The sequence below is a fragment of the Melanerpes formicivorus genome, unplaced genomic scaffold (assembly GCF_026170545.1).
Source record: "Melanerpes formicivorus ecotype bairdi unplaced genomic scaffold, bMelFor1.0.p_v2 SCAF_5, whole genome shotgun sequence".
NCBI lineage: Eukaryota > Metazoa > Chordata > Aves > Piciformes > Picidae > Melanerpes > Melanerpes formicivorus.
In genome coordinates this window covers 31931675-31955802 of record NW_027142357.1, presented here as the reverse complement: position 1 = coordinate 31955802, position 24128 = coordinate 31931675, and the positions used below count along the sequence as shown (strand labels likewise).

The 24128-nt window shown below is 50.8% G+C and overlaps 1 protein-coding gene across 2 annotated transcripts in view; it reads left to right on the top strand.

The window, feature by feature from the left end:
- Positions 1–1955: 1955 nt before the first annotated feature.
- The window catches only part of MUC13 (mucin 13, cell surface associated), a 41665-nt gene continuing 19492 nt past the window's right edge, over positions 1956–24128 (top strand). The window contains exons 1-4 of one of the 2 annotated variants that reach the window (XM_068139027.1): positions 1956–2068; positions 6571–6615; positions 7095–7145; positions 7942–7992. In XM_068139027.1, the coding sequence (XP_067995128.1) occupies positions 2011–2068; positions 6571–6615; positions 7095–7145; positions 7942–7992 (205 nt within the window). In that variant the 5' untranslated portion in view covers positions 1956–2010. The remainder of the gene's footprint in view (positions 2069–6570; positions 6616–7094; positions 7146–7941; positions 7993–24128) is intronic. The other variant, XM_068139028.1, reaches the window with a different exon arrangement.

The following is a 24128-nucleotide window of genomic DNA, read 5'->3' as shown; positions in this document are numbered from 1 at the left end:
AAACGTTTTCACAACCTGCCAGTGCTGCTGGCAGTGGATTTTGATGGAGGAGACCAGCTTCAGAGCCATTAGAGAGGGTCTTGTGGGGAATACACAGAAGCTTGCTCATCCTTCTTGTCCATGTCTGATAATCACAGAATAATGTCTGTTTATTTCACAGAATGACTTTACTGGTAGTTGTGGCAGGGTACAAGATCAGCTGGACCTTTGAAGTGCTAGAAATAACACCTTTGCCTGAAAAGGAGGAACTGAAAATTACTGAGGGCTGTAGGATTTCTAATGGTCTCAAGCAGTGCATTTTACTGGAGCACAAAGCAGAACTACTGTTCACTTAGAGAACTTAGGCAGGTGAATCAGCTGAAAATAAGGAGGTCAGGGCAGACCAGATCTTGCCCGTAGAGACCTTCTTCCCCATCCTGGTCTCTATCTAGGAATTTAAAGAGATGTCCTGGGATGAAGTGTCACCAAGCATCCATGTCTCACCTGCTTTCCCTGTATCACAGCCGTGTTACCTGCTTCATGGTTCTCTAGGATGTTTCTCACTGCTGAGTCTGCTGTGGGTTCCCTGCTCCAGCCTGACCATCCCTGCTTCCAGAGGTCTTTCTGGCATGAACACTCCTCCTCTCAAGAAAGGATGGCTTGCCACTCAAAGTGCTGCCTGTCATGCCTGATTTCTCTTCTCTTGCCACACCACTTTAATATTACATAAGTAAGATATTAGCAAACAGCAAACAGAACAGCCATAATCATTGCCAGAAGGGCCAAGGTCAGTCCTGGTTTCTTGCAAAGATGCAGATGCTGCTTGTTGCTTTCTACCTTGATCACAGAATCACAGAATTGTAGGGCAATCATCTAGTCCAAGCCTCCTGCAAAAGCAAGTATACCTAGATCAGGTTGCACAAGAATGCATCCAGGTGGGTTTTGATAGAAGCAGTCTCCACAATCTCTCTTTGCAACCTGTTCCACTACTCCAGCACAGTCAAAGTAAAGAAGGTTTTTCTTAAGTTCAAGTGAAACCTCCTGTATTCTAGTTTGCACCTGCTGCCCGGTGTCCTATCACTGGGCAACACTGGGAAGAGGCCACTGGCATTCTCTTGACTTCCACCCTTTAGATATTTATATGCATTTGAAAGATTCCCCTCTGTATCTTCTTTTTTTGCAAGCTAAAGCTCAGGTCTTTCAGTCTCTCCTTGTAAGAGACTTGCTCCAGTCCCCTAATCACATTTGTGGTCTTCTGTTACACTCTCTCAAGAAGTTCCCTGTTCCTCTTGAACTGGGGAGCCCAGCAGTGGACATAGTACTCCAGGGCAGAGTAGAGTGGGAGGAGAACTATCCTTGACCTGCTATTGAGCAGTCAGAAGTGCTTTGGCATAAAATTTTGCTTATAAGGAAACAACAATTGGAGTCTGAGGTACAGAGCTTGTTTGTAAAGGTGGTTTGTTGCAAGGGAAGTGAGCATGTGGGTCCCAGGTACATAATTGGCATAGTGCATAATTAGCATGTCTTGGGATGGGATAGCTTCTTCTGCTTTAATCATAGAATCATAGGATCAATAAGGTTGGAAGAGACCTCAGAGATCATCAAGTTCAACTTATCACCCAACACCTCGGGACTAACTAAACCATGGCTTCAAGTACCACATCCAATCCTTTTTAAGATTAAACAGCACCCTCCATTTAATTTGCAATAAACTTATCATCATAGAGAGCTGGCAGGGGATTGGTGGTGTGCTGTCAGTTCAACGTATGTTTATTTAGCAGTAACTTCCTTGTGTCAACAGGTCTCAAGCATTTTTTTGCCTTAAAGGAAGAATGTCCAATCAAAATCTTCTCCCAGCCCAAAGAGGAAGAAAACCACAGCTTGGTTCTATCATTTGCCACTTGCCATCATGACGTCAGCTTGGGGCTGAACTCTTTACCTGTGGCTGGGACCTTAAATGAGCTGGCGCCAGAAGACAAAAGTACTTTCACTTGGGTTTAGCAGCAGGTAGCGGCAGCAACGGGAGCGGCAATGAGGCACTGCATATTCCTCTCCGCGTTGCTCATTCTGGTGTTGAGCCTTTTGAAAGGTAAGAAACACTATCTTCTGGTCTGAGATTTATCAGGTCAGCTATTCTGTGGCAGTGAATGGCTAGCTTAGTACTTTCAGCGGCTGCTGAGAGGCTGGAGGTCAGAGGCAATACACAATTCAGCACTTGTAGATTTTGATTAATTAACAATGAAAAATGTGACTGCAAGCCAACCATTTCCCCTGTTCACAGGGGAAATCACAATGCAAAATCACTGGTGCTTGTGATTAATGTGATTTAGTCTATTCCAAGAGCAGTTTCCAGGACCTGCCCACTAAACCCAGGTAATTCAAGCTCTGTTACAGTCATAACAAAAGGTATGACTGTTCCGTGCCAGTGCCCAGGAAAATGAGTGCTGCTGCTAGCCTTCTGACCAGAAGCTCCTTAAACAATTGGTCTGGAAAACAAGACCACCTGAGCTGGCTCACAAAGAATTTGTTTCCTCCTGCTGGAAATAATTATTGAGAATTTCACTACCCACTTGAGTGGCAGAGGGCTGCACCATAGTCTATTCAAACTGAAGGGCAGGTATTGTTCCTTACCACTAACTGTTTTTTCTGTCATTGTGACAAGACTTGGTACTTGTGGGCCAGAGTCTCAGCCCAAAATTGCCTGTCTCTGATATTCAGTGATATGAGGAAGTGAAGGCATTAGCAGAAGTGGAGTTAGGGCAACTATATGAAGTTTGTTGTGACCTGAAGCTGTGAGAGGACAGGAAGTCTCAGCTAATATGTGACTTACAAAGTTATTTGCCAAATTAAGAACTTCACTGATGCTGTTAAGCTTGCAACTGGTGGTAGATGGTTGGCTACCTTGAGTATTTCCAGGAACATGTACAACATGCTACAGATAATTTTTTAGCTATAAATTATAAGCGTGGAAGTCTTCAAGATTGTCAGGTGATTGATTTTCTGTTTGGAGGCTTGTGGGTAACAAGAAGACATTAAAAATCTTGACCCAAGAGCTACTGAAAGCTATGTGAGTCTTTCACTTACTAGAACAGACTTTACAACGGGAACTGAAACCTATTTCATTCCAAGCAAACATTGTAAAAGCTTTGCAGCGTGTTTCTGTTTGACTAGTACCAGCAAAGGCCCTGCCCTTCTCAGCAGCCAGATGCCTGTTATTCCATAGCTTCGGTCGTAGTATCCATTTCTTTATGTGCGTAGTAAGGCCCTAAGTCTATTAACATATCCTGTTTCATTTCACAGAAGGTGGGGTCTGTGCAGATAGGGCCATAAAATAGCCACCTTTTCTTTGACAAACCTGTCAGCAGGGTTCGATTGAAGCTCATGTGTTCTGCTGTCACCACAGATGTGATTCTACCTGAGTTCAAAGGGTACTCCTGCACAACGGTTTGCCGCAGCTTCTCTACAGATAGACTCATAACTAGCTCTGTAAGAGGTTACTGCCCCAAAATCTGTTATAAGAAGGCAGTCTAAATAATGCTCCAAAACCATGGCCTGTGGCTCACACAGATTCATGGAATCATAGGTTATAGGGAAAATGTACATTTTACCCTGACTGAGGGAGCAGTAATGCTGCCAAGAGGTCTCAGTGAGCAGCGGAGGCGGAAGACTTCACCAAGAACTACCATTATTGCTCATGTTTCCCCTTCGCCTGCCTTTTTGATGTGTCTTTTCTACATCAGCTTTATTGACCAGGAGAAAAAGGTTTATAAAATTTGCCTCACTTTGGGTTTTTAAAACCCTTCAAAGCTCTTGAAAAGTGGAGTCTATTTTTCCAATGTCTACTGAGACTTGGCAATTAAAAAAAATTATATATGTATATACCAGCTATAAGAATGTGTTAGGGCCAAGAAGTTTAGATTAGTCCTCTAGCTGCATGCTGTTAATGACTTGGATTAAGTTAAATTAGAGTAAATATGTTTATTCCAAACTCTTATATTAAATAATTCAGATTAAACTTAGATCATATGACCTACAAACTTATCAGCAAGGTTGTTTTGTTATTTGTTCTCCTTAATTCTAGACAAAAAAGAGACCCAAAGCGCCAAACCAAACACAAAACATTCCTTATATACAAAACAAGAATGACACAGTTTGAACATAAACATTCTAAAAATAAACAGATTAAATACTTTGGAAGAGTAAATGCCGTAACAGGCAATGCTAAAACCAAATGTGAGGAACAATTTTCTTCAGTTATTGTCCAGTATCAGCCAGGCTTCACTGTATTTGGAGAAAAAATACAGCTGGCTGAGTGGTATGGTTGATAAGTCTGAAGGACAAGCTGGAGAGATGGATTGAGGAGAATCTCATGAATATAGAATAGAATATAGAATAAACGAGGCTGGAAGAGACCTTCAAGATCATTGTGTCCAACCCTTCAACCAATCCAACCCACCTAAACAACTAACCCATGGCACCAAGCACTCCATCAAGTCTCCTCCTGAACACCTCCAATGACGGCGACTCCACCACCTCCCCAGGCAGCCCATTCCAATGGCCAATCACTCTCTCTGTATAGAACTTCTTCCTAACATCCAACCTAAACCTCCCCTGGCACAGCCTGAGACTGTGTCCTCTTGTTCTGGTACTGGCTGCCAGGGAGAAGAGACCAACATCTGCCTGTCTACAACCTCCCTTCAGGTAGTTGTAGAGAGTGATAAGGTCACCCCTGAGTCTCCTCTTCTCCAGGCTAAGCAATCCCAGCTCTCTCAGTCTTTCCTCATAGGGCTTGTGTTCCAAACCCCTCACCAACTTTGTTGCCCTTCTCTGGACTTGTTTCAGCAAGTCAACATCCTTCCTAAACTGAGGGGCCCAGAACTGAGGTTCAATAAGGCAAAATGTAAGGTCTTCCACCTAGGTTGGGACAACCTTAGGTATCAATACAAGTTGGGAGATGATGAAGTTGAGAGCAGCCATGCAGAAAATGACTTGGGGGTACTCGTGGATGAGAAGCTGGACATGAACCAACAGTGTGTGCCTGCAGCCCAGAAGGTGAATCAGATCCTAGGCTGCATCAAAAGAAGCATGGCCAGCAGATTGAGAGAGGTGTTTCTGCCACTTTGATCTGGTAAGACCTCACCTGGAGTACTGTGTCCAGCTCTGAAGCCCTTACACAGTAAGGACCTGGACCTAATGGATTGGGTCTGCAGGAGGGCCACAACAATGATCAGAGGTGTGGAACATCTCTGCTATGAGGACAGGCTGAGAGAGTTGAGGTCGTTCAGCCTGGAGAAGAGGTGGCTTTGGGGATGCCTTGTTGCTGCCTTCTAGTACCTGAAGGAGGGCTACAAGAAGGCTGGAGAAGGACTGTTTACAAAGGCCTGTGGTGGTAAGATGAGAGGCAACTGTTTGAAATCAGAGAAAAATAAATTTAGATTGGATGTTAGCAACAAGTTCTTTACCATAAGGGTGGTGAATGATGGAACAGGTTGCTCAGGGAGGCAGTTGCGGCCCCATCCCTGGAGATGTTCAAGGTCAGGCTCGATAAGGCTCTGAGCAAGCAGATCCAGTGGCAGATGTCCCCGCTCACTGCAGGGGGCTTGGGTTAGATGACCTTTGGAAGTCCCTTCCAAACCAAACCATTCTATGATTCTAAGGAAAATAATGACAAAAAAATGAATATATATTGTCAGAACTGCATGGAAATGCCATCCCAGAAAGAGGGCCTTGATACCACTGCAGACAATTTACCAGAACATGCATTCTTTGAATAAAAATACTCTGCTTGTAATATCCATTTCAATTTGCTACAGCATAGGAGAAAGTGTTAGCAGAGGAAAGTCGTGCTCCCATTGCAGCTCTGAAAGAGTTCATACAGTTTTTAATAACACTTCTCCCAAGCACATCTTCCACAGCTACAGGATATCTATGTGTGGAGCTTGCAGCAAATGTATTTTTTTTTGTTAATTTAGTCAAAGTCTAGAGCAAAATTTGAAAAGTCATCATGAATATGCTAACTGTGGAGTACAATGTCATGTAAATCTAACTCAATGCAGTGGAATCACTGAAGAGGCATGACAGCAAAACCACAGCTGGTTTAAGTGATGAGAGGATAGAGACATAGCAAAAGAAATTGACAACACAGGCACTAGGTCAGACCTAAGACCTACTGGCTCTCAAATGCATACACATTAGTGAAGGGGAGGCCCTTAACCCTGCTCTGGAACTCAGAACTGGCCATGTGGGAGTGCACTGGGAAAGGGTAGGGAGATATACTGGAAGAGACGTGTGTACTGGAGAGAATGCATGACACAATCACCTATAGGAGTAAGGATGAAAGACTACAAACATGCTAGTGCTGGCAAGAGGTGATACAGCATGATGTGGGGGAAGGAGCACAAATGAAGGCAAGAAAACAAGGAGCATTTGGCAAGGAGAAAGAAAAAACGCAGGGAATGGTTGCCCAGAATTTGGGCTGCTCAGCCCCACATATAACTGCTAGGATATTCCCTTAAGAAGACAGACTTCTAAAGAATATTCCTCTACAAAATACAAAATAATTCTATCACATGTTTTTGTATCTCTTCACAGGAAACAATGTGTATGCAATTACAGACATGAGGAACACAAGTACAGGTAAGAATAGAAGGTGCCTGTTCTGTGGACTGAATGCTGATGAGGAGAAGGCCATTGTGGTTAAGTGCAGGCTGTCCACAGCATGATGGCTCCCCTCAGCACGCTCTAAAGCTGTGCATTACTCCTGGGCCTGTCTTGGGCAGGTGGAGGGAGCTTTTCTGCAGGGAGACAGCTACATGACCATGGCTGAGCTGGCTGTGGCCACTGAATAGAACTGAGCTGGGAGCACCCACAGCCTGTGTGGGATACATGCATCATGGCCCTGGGACAGTGCAGAGAAGGGAATGGGGACATTTCACACTGCACAGGCATGCTGTACAGACAGAAACCAAGGTCAGGTCAAGGCAGCACAGGATTTACCTGCTCAGCTCCATGGAGATCCCATGCATAGCTCTCCAGTGCTTATTTGCTCAATTGCAAGACTTTTCTCCACACAGCACCAAGCAATATTGCCATCTCTCTTGTTTTTCCTTACCCAGGAAATGATGAGACAACAAATGACACCACACCTGATGGAACTGAGATTCCGGGTAAGGAGAAAAAGCTTTCGGACAGCCCCTTCTGTGGACAGATTGGAGTAACTCAGCCCCAGGGAACTGTACTGGACCCAGAGGAAGGGTCTTGTTGCCCTGCATGGGCTTCCCACAAGGCCATCTCCCAGGGGAGAAAATGGAGTCCTGGTCAAGGCAGTTGAAGCCTCTCCGCTCTTTCCTTTCTTCCTGCTGGCCCAAGCTGCCAAAAGGGAAAATGTTGGCAGAGATTTGCAGAAGCTGCTCTTTTCTGCTTGCTGCCTTTTTCTCCTGCAACAGTACCTGGTACTAGAAAATCCCTGTGGAGGAGGTTCCTGAGGACATATTCTGAATAGTCTGTGCATGGAGTTGTTTGTCTGGCTGGTTGGACCATCTGCAGAGAGGAAACTGTGGCACAGAGAATCATTGGCCTGGGTATGAAGAAGCTATAGGGCTGAGCATACCAGGAATCCTTCACACCAGGCCAATTCCCTGGGTCCCTGCAGGGTGTCAGAGAGCCACATCCATGAGATCTGTATCTTCCTTGGAGTTACTCTGAGGAGCAGATAGCTGCCAGTCCACTCAGCTCTTCCTCTGTTGCAGAGGTTTTGGATCATCATATCCATTCTGCCCACTCCCTGCGATCCCATCAGATGTGCCCACCATCCAGACAGGTCAAGGCAGCACAGGATTTGCCTGCTCAGCACCATGGAGATCCCATGCATAGCTCTCCAGAGCTTATCTGCACACCTGCAAGACTTTTCTCCACACAGCACCAAGCAATGCTGCCATCTCTCTTTTTCTTTCCCTTCTCCAGGAAACAATGAGACAACAAATGGGACCACACCTGAAGGACCTGAGATTCCAGGTAAGGAGAAAAAGCAGTGAGTCAGCCCCTTCTGTGGACAGATTGGAGTAACTCAGTCCCAGGGAACTGTACAGGCCCCAGGGGAAGGGTCTTGTTGCCCTGCATGGGCATTCTCCAGGTATCTATTCCAAGGGGAGACAGTGGAATCCAGGTCAAGTGAGTGAAGACTCAGCACTCTTCCCTATTTACCTGTTGGCCCCAGATGGAAGGAGAAAGTGTTTGATGGAAGTTGCAGAGGCTTCTCTCTTCCTGCTTCCTGCCTTTGCCCCCAACACCAGTGCTAGGTGCCACAAGGTCCCTGTAGAGGAGGTATCATAGTATCATAGTATCAATCAGGTTTGGAAGGCACCACAAGGATCATCTAGTTCCAACCCCCCTGCCATGGGCAGGGACACCCCACACTAGTTCAGGCTGGCCAGAGCCTCATCCAGCCTGAAACACCTCCAGGGACGGGGCCTCAACCACCTCCCCGGAAAACTCATTCCAGTGCTTCACCACTCCCATGGTGAAGAACTTCCTCATCACATCCAGTCTGAATCTCCTCACCTCCAGCTTCATTCCATTCCCCGAGTTCTATCACTACTTGATATCCTGAGAAGTCCCTCCCCAGAGGTGCCTGTGGCCAGGCTATGAATGCTCCATGCAGGGAGTTGTTTGTCTGGCTCCTTGGAGCATGTGCAGGGAGAGAGATGTAGCACAAAAGATGATAGGGCTGGGTGCCAGGGGATCCCGGCTTGAGCATTCCAGGAATCCTCCACACCAGAACATGTCCCTGTGTCCCTGCATGGTACCAAGGATTTGCCTGCTCAGCACCATGGAGTTCCATGCATAGCTCTCCAGAGCTTATCTGCACACCTGTAAGACTTTTCTCCACACAGCACCAAGCAATGCTGCCATCTCTCTTTTTCTTTCCCTTCTCCAGGAAACAATGAGACAACAAATGGGACCACACCTGAAGGACCTGAGATTCCAGGTAAGGACAAAAAGCCCTGAGTCTGTGGACAGATTAGAGGAACTCAGGCGCGGAGAGCTGTACAGGCCCCAGGGGAAGGGTCTTGTGGCCACGCATGGGCTTCCCACAAGTCCATCTCCCAGGGAGTGAAGACTCTGTACTCTTCCCTTTCTTCCTGCTGGCCCGAGCTGCAAGGAGAAAATCTTAGAAGGGATTTGAACAGGCTGCTATGTGCTTGCTTGCTGCCTCTCTCTCCCACACCACTGCCAGGTGCTACAAGGTCCCTGTAGAGGAGGTGGCTATGGCCAGGCTGTGAAGGGTCCTTGGTGGGAGTTGTTTGTCTGGCTGCTTCTGCATCTGCAAAGGAGATGTGATGCAGGGAATCATGGGGGTGGGTGCCAGAGGACCCCGGCTTGTACATTCCAGGAATTCTCCACACCAGGCCAAGTCTCTGGGTCCCTGCGTGGTGTCAAGGATGCCCACCCATGAGGTCCAAAGCTTCAGCTGGAGTCACTCTGAGGAGCAGAACCCTACCTGCTCACTCAGCTCTTTCTCCACTGCAGAGGGTTTGGATGATCATACCCATCCTGCCAGCTCCCTGCTAACCTATCAGACCTGCCCACCATCCAGACAGGTCAAGGCAGCACTGGGTTTGCCTGCTCAGCTCCATGGAGATCCCATGCATAGCTCCCCAGAGCTTATCTGCACACCTGCAAGACTTTTCTCCACACAGCACCAAGCAATGCTGCCATCTCTCTTTTTCTTTCCCTTCTCCAGGAAACAATGAGACAACAAATGGGACCACACCTGATGGACCTCTGATTCCAGGTAAGGCGAAAAAGCTTTCAGACAGCCCCTTCTGTGGACAGATTGGAGTAACTCAGACCCAGGGAACTGTACAGGCCCTAGAGGAAGGGTCATGTTGCCCTGCATGAGCTTCCCACAAGGCCCTCTCCCAGGGGAGGAAATGGAGTCCAGATCAAAGCAGTTGAAGCCTCTCCATGCTTTCCTTTCTTCCGGCTGGCCCAAGCTGCCAAAAGGGAAAGTGTTGGTAGAGATTTGCAGAGGTTGCTCTTTTGCTGCTTGCTGCCTTTTTCTCCTGCACCAGTACCTGGTACTAGCAAATCCCTGTGGAGGAGGTGCCCATGGCCTGGCTCTGGATGCTGCATGGTGGGAGTTGTTTGTCTGGCTGCTTGGAGCATCTGCAGAGAGGAAACTGTGGCACAGAGAATCATTAGGCTGGGTGCCAGGGAACCATAGGGCTGTGCATTCCTCGAATCCTCCACACCAGGCCAAGTCCCTGGGTCCCTGCAGGGTTCCAAGGATCCCCAACCATGAGTTCTAAAGCCTCAGCTGGAGTTACTCTGAGGAGCAGATTCCTGCCAGTCCAGTCAGCTCTTCCTCTGTTGCAGAGGGTTTGGATGATGACATCCATCCTGCCAGATCCCTACCATCACATCAGACCTGCTCACCATCCAGACAGGTGAAGGCAGAACTGGATTAACCTGCGCAGCTCCATGGAGATCCCATGCTTAGTTCTCCAGAGCTTATCTGCCCACCTGCAAGACTTTTCTCTACAGAGCAGCAAGTAATGCTGCCATCTCTCTCCTTTCTCTTTCACCAGGAAACAATGAGACAACAAATGGGACCACACCTGATGGACCTGAGATTCCAGGTAAGGAGAAAAAGCTTTCAGACAGCCCCTTCTGTGGACAGATTGGAGTAACTCAGTCCCAGGGAACTGTACAGGCCCAGGGCAAGGGTCTTGTTGCACTGCATGGGCATCACACAACTATCTATTCCAAGGGGGGACAATGGAGTCCAGGTCAAGTGAGTGAAGACTCAGCACTCTTCCCTATTTACCTGTTGGCCCCAGATGGAAGGAGAAAGTGTTTGATGGAAGTTGCAGAGGCTTCTCTCTTCCTGCTTCCTGTCTTTGCCCCCAACACCAGTGCTAGGTGCCACAAGGTCCCTGTGGAGGACGTGCCTGTGGCCAGGCTGTGAATGCGCTAAGCAGGGAGTTGTTTGTCTGGCTGCTTGGAGCATGTGCAGGGAGAGAGCTGTAGCACAAAGGATCATAGCGCTGGGTGCCAGGGGACCCCGGCTTGTACATTCCAAACTTGTCCCCACCAATCCAAATCCCTGAGTCCCTGCATGGTGCCAAGGATGCCCACCCATGAGGTCCAAAGCTTCAGCTGGGGTCACTCTGAGGAGCAGAACCCTACCTGCTCACTCAGCTCTTTCTCCACTGCAGAGGGTTTGGATGATCATATCCATCCTGCCAGCTCCCTGCTAACCCTTCAGACCTGCTCACCATCCAGACAGGTCAAGGCAGCACAAGATTTGCCTGCTCAGCACCATGGAGTTCCATGCATAGCTCTCCAGAGCTTATCTGCACACCTGTAAGACTTTTCTCCACACAGCACCAAGCAATGCTGCCATCTCTCTTTTTCTTTCCCTTCTCCAGGAAACAATGAGACAACAAATGGGACCACACCTGAAGGACCTGAGATTCCAGGTAAGGACAAAAAGCCCTGAGTCTGTGGACAGATTAGAGGAACTCAGGCGCGGAGAGCTGTACAGGCCCCAGGGGAAGGGTCTTGTGGCCACGCATGGGCTTCCCACAAGTCCATCTCCCAGGGAGTGAAGACTCTGTACTCTTCCCTTTCTTCCTGCTGGCCCGAGCTGCAAGGAGAAAATCTTAGAAGGGATTTGAACAGGCTGCTATGTGCTTGCTTGCTGCCTCTCTCTCCCACACCACTGCCAGGTGCTACAAGGTCCCTGTAGAGGAGGTGGCTATGGCCAGGCTGTGAAGGGTCCTTGGTGGGAGTTGTTTGTCTGGCTGCTTCTGCATCTGCAAAGGAGATGTGATGCAGGGAATCATGGGGGTGGGTGCCAGAGGACCCCGGCTTGTACATTCCAGGAATTCTCCACACCAGGCCAAGTCTCTGGGTCCCTGCGTGGTGTCAAGGATGCCCACCCATGAGGTCCAAAGCTTCAGCTGGAGTCACCCTGAGGAGCAGAACCCTACCTGCTCACTCAGCTCTTTCTCCACTGCAGAGGGTTTGGATGATCATACCCATCCTGCCAGCTCCCTGCTAACCTATCAGACCTGCCCACCATCCAGACAGGTCAAGGCAGCACTGGGTTTGCCTGCTCAGCTCCATGGAGATCCCATGCATAGCTCCCCAGAGCTTATCTGCACACCTGCAAGACTTTTCTCCACACAGCACCAAGCAATGCTGCCATCTCTCTTTTTCTTTCCCTTCTCCAGGAAACAATGAGACAACAAATGGGACCACACCTGATGGACCTCTGATTCCAGGTAAGGCGAAAAAGCTTTCAGACAGCCCCTTCTGTGGACAGATTGGAGTAACTCAGACCCAGGGAACTGTACAGGCCCTAGAGGAAGGGTCATGTTGCCCTGCATGAGCTTCCCACAAGGCCCTCTCCCAGGGGAGGAAATGGAGTCCAGATCAAAGCAGTTGAAGCCTCTCCATGCTTTCCTTTCTTCCGGCTGGCCCAAGCTGCCAAAAGGGAAAGTGTTGGTAGAGATTTGCAGAGGTTGCTCTTTTGCTGCTTGCTGCCTTTTTCTCCTGCACCAGTACCTGGTACTAGCAAATCCCTGTGGAGGAGGTGCCCATGGCCTGGCTCTGGATGCTGCATGGTGGGAGTTGTTTGTCTGGCTGCTTGGAGCATCTGCAGAGAGGAAACTGTGGCACAGAGAATCATTAGGCTGGGTGCCAGGGAACCATAGGGCTGTGCATTCCTCGAATCCTCCACACCAGGCCAAGTCCCTGGGTCCCTGCAGGGTTCCAAGGATCCCCAACCATGAGTTCTAAAGCCTCAGCTGGAGTTACTCTGAGGAGCAGATTCCTGCCAGTCCAGTCAGCTCTTCCTCTGTTGCAGAGGGTTTGGATGATGACATCCATCCTGCCAGATCCCTACCATCACATCAGACCTGCTCACCATCCAGACAGGTGAAGGCAGAACTGGATTAACCTGCGCAGCTCCATGGAGATCCCATGCTTAGTTCTCCAGAGCTTATCTGCCCACCTGCAAGACTTTTCTCTACAGAGCAGCAAGTAATGCTGCCATCTCTCTCCTTTCTCTTTCACCAGGAAACAATGAGACAACAAATGGGACCACACCTGATGGACCTGAGATTCCAGGTAAGGAGAAAAAGCTTTCAGACAGCCCCTTCTGTGGACAGATTGGAGTAACTCAGTCCCAGGGAACTGTACAGGCCCAGGGCAAGGGTCTTGTTGCACTGCATGGGCATCACACAACTATCTATTCCAAGGGGGGACAATGGAGTCCAGGTCAAGTGAGTGAAGACTCAGCACTCTTCCCTATTTACCTGTTGGCCCCAGATGGAAGGAGAAAGTGTTTGATGGAAGTTGCAGAGGCTTCTCTCTTCCTGCTTCCTGTCTTTGCCCCCAACACCAGTGCTAGGTGCCACAAGGTCCCTGTGGAGGACGTGCCTGTGGCCAGGCTGTGAATGCGCTAAGCAGGGAGTTGTTTGTCTGGCTGCTTGGAGCATGTGCAGGGAGAGAGCTGTAGCACAAAGGATCATAGCGCTGGGTGCCAGGGGACCCCGGCTTGTACATTCCAAACTTGTCCCCACCAATCCAAATCCCTGAGTCCCTGCATGGTGCCAAGGATGCCCACCCATGAGGTCCAAAGCTTCAGCTGGGGTCACTCTGAGGAGCAGAACCCTACCTGCTCACTCAGCTCTTTCTCCACTGCAGAGGGTTTGGATGATCATATCCATCCTGCCAGCTCCCTGCTAACCCTTCAGACCTGCTCACCATCCAGACAGGTCAAGGCAGCACAAGATTTGCCTGCTCAGCACCATGGAGTTCCATGCATAGCTCTCCAGAGCTTATCTGCACACCTGTAAGACTTTTCTCCACACAGCACCAAGCAATGCTGCCATCTCTCTTTTTCTTTCCCTTCTCCAGGAAACAATGAGACAACAAATGGGACCACACCTGATGGACCCCTGATTCCAGGTAAGGCGAAAAAGCTTTCAGACAGCCCCTTCTGTGGACAGATTGGAGTAACTCAGACCCAGGGAACTGTACAGGCCCTAGAGGAAGGGTCATGTTGCCCTGCATGAGCTTCCCACAAGGCCCTCTCCCAGGGGAGGAAATGGAGTCCAGATCAAAGCAGTTGAAGCCTCTCCATGCTTTCCTTTCTTCCGGCTGGCCCAAGCTGCCAAAAGGGAAAGTGTTGGTAGAGATTTGCAGAGGTTGCTCTTTTGCTGCTTGCTGCCTTTTTCTCCTGCACCAGTACCTGGTACTAGCAAATCCCTGTGGAGGAGGTGCCCATGGCCTGGCTCTGGATGCTGCATGGTGGGAGTTGTTTGTCTGGCTGCTTGGAGCATCTGCAGAGAGGAAACTGTGGCACAGAGAATCATTAGGCTGGGTGCCAGGGAACCATAGGGCTGTGCATTCCTCGAATCCTCCACACCAGGCCAAGTCCCTGGGTCCCTGCAGGGTTCCAAGGATCCCCAACCATGAGTTCTAAAGCCTCAGCTGGAGTTACTCTGAGGAGCAGATTCCTGCCAGTCCAGTCAGCTCTTCCTCTGTTGCAGAGGGTTTGGATGATGACATCCATCCTGCCAGATCCCTACCATCACATCAGACCTGCTCACCATCCAGACAGGTGAAGGCAGAACTGGATTAACCTGCGCAGCTCCATGGAGATCCCATGCTTAGTTCTCCAGAGCTTATCTGCCCACCTGCAAGACTTTTCTCTACAGAGCAGCAAGTAATGCTGCCATCTCTCTCCTTTCTCTTTCACCAGGAAACAATGAGACAACAAATGGGACCACACCTGATGGACCTGAGATTCCAGGTAAGGAGAAAAAGCTTTCAGACAGCCCCTTCTGTGGACAGATTGGAGTAACTCAGTCCCAGGGAACTGTACAGGCCCAGGGCAAGGGTCTTGTTGCACTGCATGGGCATCACACAACTATCTATTCCAAGGGGGGACAATGGAGTCCAGGTCAAGTGAGTGAAGACTCAGCACTCTTCCCTATTTACCTGTTGGCCCCAGATGGAAGGAGAAAGTGTTTGATGGAAGTTGCAGAGGCTTCTCTCTTCCTGCTTCCTGTCTTTGCCCCCAACACCAGTGCTAGGTGCCACAAGGTCCCTGTGGAGGACGTGCCTGTGGCCAGGCTGTGAATGCGCTAAGCAGGGAGTTGTTTGTCTGGCTGCTTGGAGCATGTGCAGGGAGAGAGCTGTAGCACAAAGGATCATAGCGCTGGGTGCCAGGGGACCCCGGCTTGTACATTCCAAACTTGTCCCCACCAATCCAAATCCCTGAGTCCCTGCATGGTGCCAAGGATGCCCACCCATGAGGTCCAAAGCTTCAGCTGGGGTCACTCTGAGGAGCAGAACCCTACCTGCTCACTCAGCTCTTTCTCCACTGCAGAGGGTTTGGATGATCATATCCATCCTGCCAGCTCCCTGCTAACCCTTCAGACCTGCTCACCATCCAGACAGGTCAAGGCAGCACAAGATTTGCCTGCTCAGCACCATGGAGTTCCATGCATAGCTCTCCAGAGCTTATCTGCACACCTGTAAGACTTTTCTCCACACAGCACCAAGCAATGCTGCCATCTCTCTTTTTCTTTCCCTTCTCCAGGAAACAATGAGACAACAAATGGGACCACACCTGAAGGACCTGAGATTCCAGGTAAGGACAAAAAGCCCTGAGTCTGTGGACAGATTAGAGGAACTCAGGCGCGGAGAGCTGTACAGGCCCCAGGGGAAGGGTCTTGTGGCCACGCATGGGCTTCCCACAAGTCCATCTCCCAGGGAGTGAAGACTCTGTACTCTTCCCTTTCTTCCTGCTGGCCCGAGCTGCAAGGAGAAAATCTTAGAAGGGATTTGAACAGGCTGCTATGTGCTTGCTTGCTGCCTCTCTCTCCCACACCACTGCCAGGTGCTACAAGGTCCCTGTAGAGGAGGTGGCTATGGCCAGGCTGTGAAGGGTCCTTGGTGGGAGTTGTTTGTCTGGCTGCTTCTGCATCTGCAAAGGAGATGTGATGCAGGGAATCATGGGGGTGGGTGCCAGAGGACCCCGGCTTGTACATTCCAGGAATTCTCCACACCAGGCCAAGTCTCTGGGTCCCTGCGTGGTGTCAAGGATGCCCACCCATGAGGTCCAAAGCTTCAGCTGGAGTCACTCTGAGGAGCAGAACCCTACCTGCTCACTCAGCTCTTTCTCCACTGCAGAGGGTTTGGATGATCATACCCATCCTGCCAGCTCCCTGCTAACCTATCAGACCTGCCCACCATCCAGACAGGTCAAGGCAGCACTGGGTTTGCCTGCTCAGCTCCATGGAGATCCCATGCATAGCTCCCCAGAGCTTATCTGCACACCTGCAAGACTTTTCTCCACACAGCACCAAGCAATGCTGCCATCTCTCTTTTTCTTTCCCTTCTCCAGGAAACAATGAGACAACAAATGGGACCACACCTGATGGACCTCTGATTCCAGGTAAGGCGAAAAAGCTTTCAGACAGCCCCTTCTGTGGACAGATTGGAGTAACTCAGACCCAGGGAACTGTACAGGCCCTAGAGGAAGGGTCATGTTGCCCTGCATGAGCTTCCCACAAGGCCCTCTCCCAGGGGAGGAAATGGAGTCCAGATCAAAGCAGTTGAAGCCTCTCCATGCTTTCCTTTCTTCCGGCTGGCCCAAGCTGCCAAAAGGGAAAGTGTTGGTAGAGATTTGCAGAGGTTGCTCTTTTGCTGCTTGCTGCCTTTTTCTCCTGCACCAGTACCTGGTACTAGCAAATCCCTGTGGAGGAGGTGCCCATGGCCTGGCTCTGGATGCTGCATGGTGGGAGTTGTTTGTCTGGCTGCTTGGAGCATCTGCAGAGAGGAAACTGTGGCACAGAGAATCATTAGGCTGGGTGCCAGGGAACCATAGGGCTGTGCATTCCTCGAATCCTCCACACCAGGCCAAGTCCCTGGGTCCCTGCAGGGTTCCAAGGATCCCCAACCATGAGTTCTAAAGCCTCAGCTGGAGTTACTCTGAGGAGCAGATTCCTGCCAGTCCAGTCAGCTCTTCCTCTGTTGCAGAGGGTTTGGATGATGACATCCATCCTGCCAGATCCCTACCATCACATCAGACCTGCTCACCATCCAGACAGGTGAAGGCAGAACTGGATTAACCTGCGCAGCTCCATGGAGATCCCATGCTTAGTTCTCCAGAGCTTATCTGCCCACCTGCAAGACTTTTCTCTACAGAGCAGCAAGTAATGCTGCCATCTCTCTCCTTTCTCTTTCACCAGGAAACAATGAGACAACAAATGGGACCACACCTGATGGACCTGAGATTCCAGGTAAGGAGAAAAAGCTTTCAGACAGCCCCTTCTGTGGACAGATTGGAGTAACTCAGTCCCAGGGAACTGTACAGGCCCAGGGCAAGGGTCTTGTTGCACTGCATGGGCATCACACAACTATCTATTCCAAGGGGGGACAATGGAGTCCAGGTCAAGTGAGTGAAGACTCAGCACTCTTCCCTATTTACCTGTTGGCCCCAGATGGAAGGAGAAAGTGTTTGATGGAAGTTGCAGAGGCTTCTCTCTTCCTGCTTCCTGTCTTTGCCCCCAACACCAGTGCTAGGTGCCACAAGGTCCCTGTGGAGGACGTGCCTGTGGCCAGGCTGTGAATGCGCTAAGCAGGGAGTTGTTTGTCTGGCTGCTTGGAGCATGTGCAGGGAGAGAGCTGTAGCACAAAGGATCATAGCGCTGGGTGCCAGGGGACCCCGGCTTGTACATTCCAAACTTGTCCCCACCAATCCAAATCCCTGAGTCCCTGCATGGTGCCAAGGATGCCCACCCATGAGGTCCAAAGCTTCAGCTGGGGTCACTCTGAGGAGCAGAACCCTACCTGCTCACTCAGCTCTTTCTCCACTGCAGAGGGTTTGGATGATCATATCCATCCTGCCAGCTCCCTGCTAACCCTTCAGACCTGCTCACCATCCAGACAGGTCAAGGCAGCACAAGATTTGCCTGCTCAGCACCATGGAGTTCCATGCATAGCTCTCCAGAGCTTATCTGCACACCTGTAAGACTTTTCTCCACACAGCACCAAGCAATGCTGCCATCTCTCTTTTTCTTTCCCTTCTCCAGGAAACAATGAGACAACAAATGGGACCACACCTGAAGGACCTGAGATTCCAGGTAAGGACAAAAAGCCCTGAGTCTGTGGACAGATTAGAGGAACTCAGGCGCGGAGAGCTGTACAGGCCCCAGGGGAAGGGTCTTGTGGCCACGCATGGGCTTCCCACAAGTCCATCTCCCAGGGAGTGAAGACTCTGTACTCTTCCCTTTCTTCCTGCTGGCCCGAGCTGCAAGGAGAAAATCTTAGAAGGGATTTGAACAGGCTGCTATGTGCTTGCTTGCTGCCTCTCTCTCCCACACCACTGCCAGGTGCTACAAGGTCCCTGTAGAGGAGGTGGCTATGGCCAGGCTGTGAAGGGTCCTTGGTGGGAGTTGTTTGTCTGGCTGCTTCTGCATCTGCAAAGGAGATGTGATGCAGGGAATCATGGGGGTGGGTGCCAGAGGACCCCGGCTTGTACATTCCAGGAATTCTCCACACCAGGCCAAGTCTCTGGGTCCCTGCGTGGTGTCAAGGATGCCCACCCATGAGGTCCAAAGCTTCAGCTGGAGTCACTCTGAGGAGCAGAACCCTACCTGCTCACTCAGCTCTTTCTCCACTGCAGAGGGTTTGGATGATCATACCCATCCTGCCAGCTCCCTGCTAACCTATCAGACCTGCCCACCATCCAGACAGGTCAAGGCAGCACTGGGTTTGCCTGCTCAGCTCCATGGAGATCCCATGCATAGCTCCCCAGAGCTTATCTGCACACCTGCAAGACTTTTCTCCACACAGCACCAAGCAATGCTGCCATCTCTCTTTTTCTTTCCCTTCTCCAGGAAACAATGAGACAACAAATGGGACCACACCTGATGGACCTCTGATTCCAGGTAAGGCGAAAAAGCTTTCAGACAGCCCCTTCTGTGGACAGATTGGAGTAACTCAGACCCAGGGAACTGTACAGGCCCTAGAGGAAGGGTCATGTTGCCCTGCATGAGCTTCCCACAAGGCCCTCTCCCAGGGGAGGAAATGGAGTCCAGATCAAAGCAGTTGAAGCCTCTCCATGCTTTCCTTTCTTCCGGCTGGCCCAAGCTGCCAAAAGGGAAAGTGTTGGTAGAGATTTGCAGAGGTTGCTCTTTTGCTGCTTGCTGCCTTTTTCTCCTGCACCAGTACCTGGTACTAGCAAATCCCTGTGGAGGAGGTGCCCATGGCCTGGCTCTGGATGCTGCATGGTGGGAGTTGTTTGTCTGGCTGCTTGGAGCATCTGCAGAGAGGAAACTGTGGCACAGAGAATCATTAGGCTGGGTGCCAGGGAACCATAGGGCTGTGCATTCCTCGAATCCTCCACACCAGGCCAAGTCCCTGGGTCCCTGCAGGGTTCCAAGGATCCCCAACCATGAGTTCTAAAGCCTCAGCTGGAGTTACTCTGAGGAGCAGATTCCTGCCAGTCCAGTCAGCTCTTCCTCTGTTGCAGAGGGTTTGGATGATGACATCCATCCTGCCAGATCCCTACCATCACATCAGACCTGCTCACCATCCAGACAGGTGAAGGCAGAACTGGATTAACCTGCGCAGCTCCATGGAGATCCCATGCTTAGTTCTCCAGAGCTTATCTGCCCACCTGCAAGACTTTTCTCTACAGAGCAGCAAGTAATGCTGCCATCTCTCTCCTTTCTCTTTCACCAGGAAACAATGAGACAACAAATGGGACCACACCTGATGGACCTGAGATTCCAGGTAAGGAGAAAAAGCTTTCAGACAGCCCCTTCTGTGGACAGATTGGAGTAACTCAGTCCCAGGGAACTGTACAGGCCCAGGGCAAGGGTCTTGTTGCACTGCATGGGCATCACACAACTATCTATTCCAAGGGGGGACAATGGAGTCCAGGTCAAGTGAGTGAAGACTCAGCACTCTTCCCTATTTACCTGTTGGCCCCAGATGGAAGGAGAAAGTGTTTGATGGAAGTTGCAGAGGCTTCTCTCTTCCTGCTTCCTGTCTTTGCCCCCAACACCAGTGCTAGGTGCCACAAGGTCCCTGTGGAGGACGTGCCTGTGGCCAGGCTGTGAATGCGCTAAGCAGGGAGTTGTTTGTCTGGCTGCTTGGAGCATGTGCAGGGAGAGAGCTGTAGCACAAAGGATCATAGCGCTGGGTGCCAGGGGACCCCGGCTTGTACATTCCAAACTTGTCCCCACCAATCCAAATCCCTGAGTCCCTGCATGGTGCCAAGGATGCCCACCCATGAGGTCCAAAGCTTCAGCTGGGGTCACTCTGAGGAGCAGAACCCTACCTGCTCACTCAGCTCTTTCTCCACTGCAGAGGGTTTGGATGATCATATCCATCCTGCCAGCTCCCTGCTAACCCTTCAGACCTGCTCACCATCCAGACAGGTCAAGGCAGCACAAGATTTGCCTGCTCAGCACCATGGAGTTCCATGCATAGCTCTCCAGAGCTTATCTGCACACCTGTAAGACTTTTCTCCACACAGCACCAAGCAATGCTGCCATCTCTCTTTTTCTTTCCCTTCTCCAGGAAACAATGAGACAACAAATGGGACCACACCTGAAGGACCTGAGATTCCAGGTAAGGACAAAAAGCCCTGAGTCTGTGGACAGATTAGAGGAACTCAGGCGCGGAGAGCTGTACAGGCCCCAGGGGAAGGGTCTTGTGGCCACGCATGGGCTTCCCACAAGTCCATCTCCCAGGGAGTGAAGACTCTGTACTCTTCCCTTTCTTCCTGCTGGCCCGAGCTGCAAGGAGAAAATCTTAGAAGGGATTTGAACAGGCTGCTATGTGCTTGCTTGCTGCCTCTCTCTCCCACACCACTGCCAGGTGCTACAAGGTCCCTGTAGAGGAGGTGGCTATGGCCAGGCTGTGAAGGGTCCTTGGTGGGAGTTGTTTGTCTGGCTGCTTCTGCATCTGCAAAGGAGATGTGACACAGGGAATCATGGGGGTGGGTGCCAGAGGACCCCGGCTTGTACATTCCAGGAATTCTCCACACCAGGCCAAGTCTCTGGGTCCCTGCGTGGTGTCAAGGATGCCCACCCATGAGGTCCAAAGCTTCAGCTGGAGTCACTCTGAGGAGCAGAACCCTACCTGCTCACTCAGCTCTTTCTCCACTGCAGAGGGTTTGGATGATCATACCCATCCTGCCAGCTCCCTGCTAACCTATCAGACCTGCCCACCATCCAGACAGGTCAAGGCAGCACTGGGTTTGCCTGCTCAGCTCCATGGAGATCCCATGCATAGCTCCCCAGAGCTTATCTGCACACCTGCAAGACTTTTCTCCACACAGCACCAAGCAATGCTGCCATCTCTCTTTTTCTTTCCCTTCTCCAGGAAACAATGAGACAACAAATGGGACCACACCTGATGGACCTCTGATTCCAGGTAAGGCGAAAAAGCTTTCAGACAGCCCCTTCTGTGGACAGATTGGAGTAACTCAGACCCAGGGAACTGTACAGGCCCTAGAGGAAGGGTCATGTTGCCCTGCATGAGCTTCCCACAAGGCCCTCTCCCAGGGGAGGAAATGGAGTCCAGATCAAAGCAGTTGAAGCCTCTCCATGCTTTCCTTTCTTCCGGCTGGCCCAAGCTGCCAAAAGGGAAAGTGTTGGTAGAGATTTGCAGAGGTTGCTCTTTTGCTGCTTGCTGCCTTTTTCTCCTGCACCAGTACCTGGTACTAGCAAATCCCTGTGGAGGAGGTGCCCATGGCCTGGCTCTGGATGCTGCATGGTGGGAGTTGTTTGTCTGGCTGCTTGGAGCATCTGCAGAGAGGAAACTGTGGCACAGAGAATCATTAGGCTGGGTGCCAGGGAACCATAGGGCTGTGCATTCCTCGAATCCTCCACACCAGGCCAAGTCCCTGGGTCCCTGCAGGGTTCCAAGGATCCCCAACCATGAGTTCTAAAGCCTCAGCTGGAGTTACTCTGAGGAGCAGATTCCTGCCAGTCCAGTCAGCTCTTCCTCTGTTGCAGAGGGTTTGGATGATGACATCCATCCTGCCAGATCCCTACCATCACATCAGACCTGCTCACCATCCAGACAGGTGAAGGCAGAACTGGATTAACCTGCGCAGCTCCATGGAGATCCCATGCTTAGTTCTCCAGAGCTTATCTGCCCACCTGCAAGACTTTTCTCTACAGAGCAGCAAGTAATGCTGCCATCTCTCTCCTTTCTCTTTCACCAGGAAACAATGAGACAACAAATGGGACCACACCTGATGGACCTGAGATTCCAGGTAAGGAGAAAAAGCTTTCAGACAGCCCCTTCTGTGGACAGATTGGAGTAACTCAGTCCCAGGGAACTGTACAGGCCCAGGGCAAGGGTCTTGTTGCACTGCATGGGCATCACACAACTATCTATTCCAAGGGGGGACAATGGAGTCCAGGTCAAGTGAGTGAAGACTCAGCACTCTTCCCTATTTACCTGTTGGCCCCAGATGGAAGGAGAAAGTGTTTGATGGAAGTTGCAGAGGCTTCTCTCTTCCTGCTTCCTGTCTTTGCCCCCAACACCAGTGCTAGGTGCCACAAGGTCCCTGTGGAGGACGTGCCTGTGGCCAGGCTGTGAATGCGCTAAGCAGGGAGTTGTTTGTCTGGCTGCTTGGAGCATGTGCAGGGAGAGAGCTGTAGCACAAAGGATCATAGCGCTGGGTGCCAGGGGACCCCGGCTTGTACATTCCAAACTTGTCCCCACCAATCCAAATCCCTGAGTCCCTGCATGGTGCCAAGGATGCCCACCCATGAGGTCCAAAGCTTCAGCTGGGGTCACTCTGAGGAGCAGAACCCTACCTGCTCACTCAGCTCTTTCTCCACTGCAGAGGGTTTGGATGATCATATCCATCCTGCCAGCTCCCTGCTAACCCTTCAGACCTGCTCACCATCCAGACAGGTCAAGGCAGCACAAGATTTGCCTGCTCAGCACCATGGAGTTCCATGCATAGCTCTCCAGAGCTTATCTGCACACCTGTAAGACTTTTCTCCACACAGCACCAAGCAATGCTGCCATCTCTCTTTTTCTTTCCCTTCTCCAGGAAACAATGAGACAACAAATGGGACCACACCTGAAGGACCTGAGATTCCAGGTAAGGACAAAAAGCCCTGAGTCTGTGGACAGATTAGAGGAACTCAGGCGCGGAGAGCTGTACAGGCCCCAGGGGAAGGGTCTTGTGGCCACGCATGGGCTTCCCACAAGTCCATCTCCCAGGATGTGAAGGCTCTGTACTCCTCCCTTCCTTCCTGCTGGCACTAGCTACAAGGAGAAAATCTTAGAAGGGATTTGAACAGGCTGCTATGTGCTTGCTTGCTGCCTCTCTCTCCCACACCACTGCCAGGTGCTACAAGGTCCCTGTAGAGGAGGTGGCTATGGCCAGGCTGTGAAGGGTCCTTGGTGGGAGTTGTTTGTCTGGCTGCTTCTGCATCTGCAAAGGAGATGTGATGCAGGGAATCATGGGGGTGGGTGCCAGAGGACCCCGGCTTGTACATTCCAGGAATTCTCCACACCAGGCCAAGTCTCTGGGTCCCTGCATGGTGTCAAGGATGCCCACCCATGAGGTCCAAAGCTTCAGCTGGAGTCACTCTGAGGAGCAGAACCCTACCTGCTCACTCAGCTCTTTCTCCACTGCAGAGGGTTTGGATGATCATACCCATCCTGCCAGCTCCCTGCTAACCCTTCAGACCTGCCCACCATCCAGACAGGTCAAGGCAGCACAGGGTTTGCCTGCTCAGCACCATGGAGTTCCATGCATAGCTCCCCAGAGCTTGTCTGCACACCTGCAAGACTTTTCTCCACACAGCACCAAGCAATGCTGCCATCTCTCTTTTTCTTTCCCTTCTCCAGGAAACAATGAGACAACAAATGGGACCACACCTGAAGGACCTGAGATTCCAGGTAAGGACAAAAAGCCCTGAGTCTGTGGACAGATTAGAGGAACTCAGGCGCGGAGAGCTGTACAGGCCCCAGGGGAAGGGTCTTGTGGCCATGCATGGGCTTCCCACAAAGCCCTCTCCCAGGGAGTGAAGACTTTGCACTTTTCCCTCTCTTCCCGCTGGCCCTAGCTGCAAGGAGAAAGT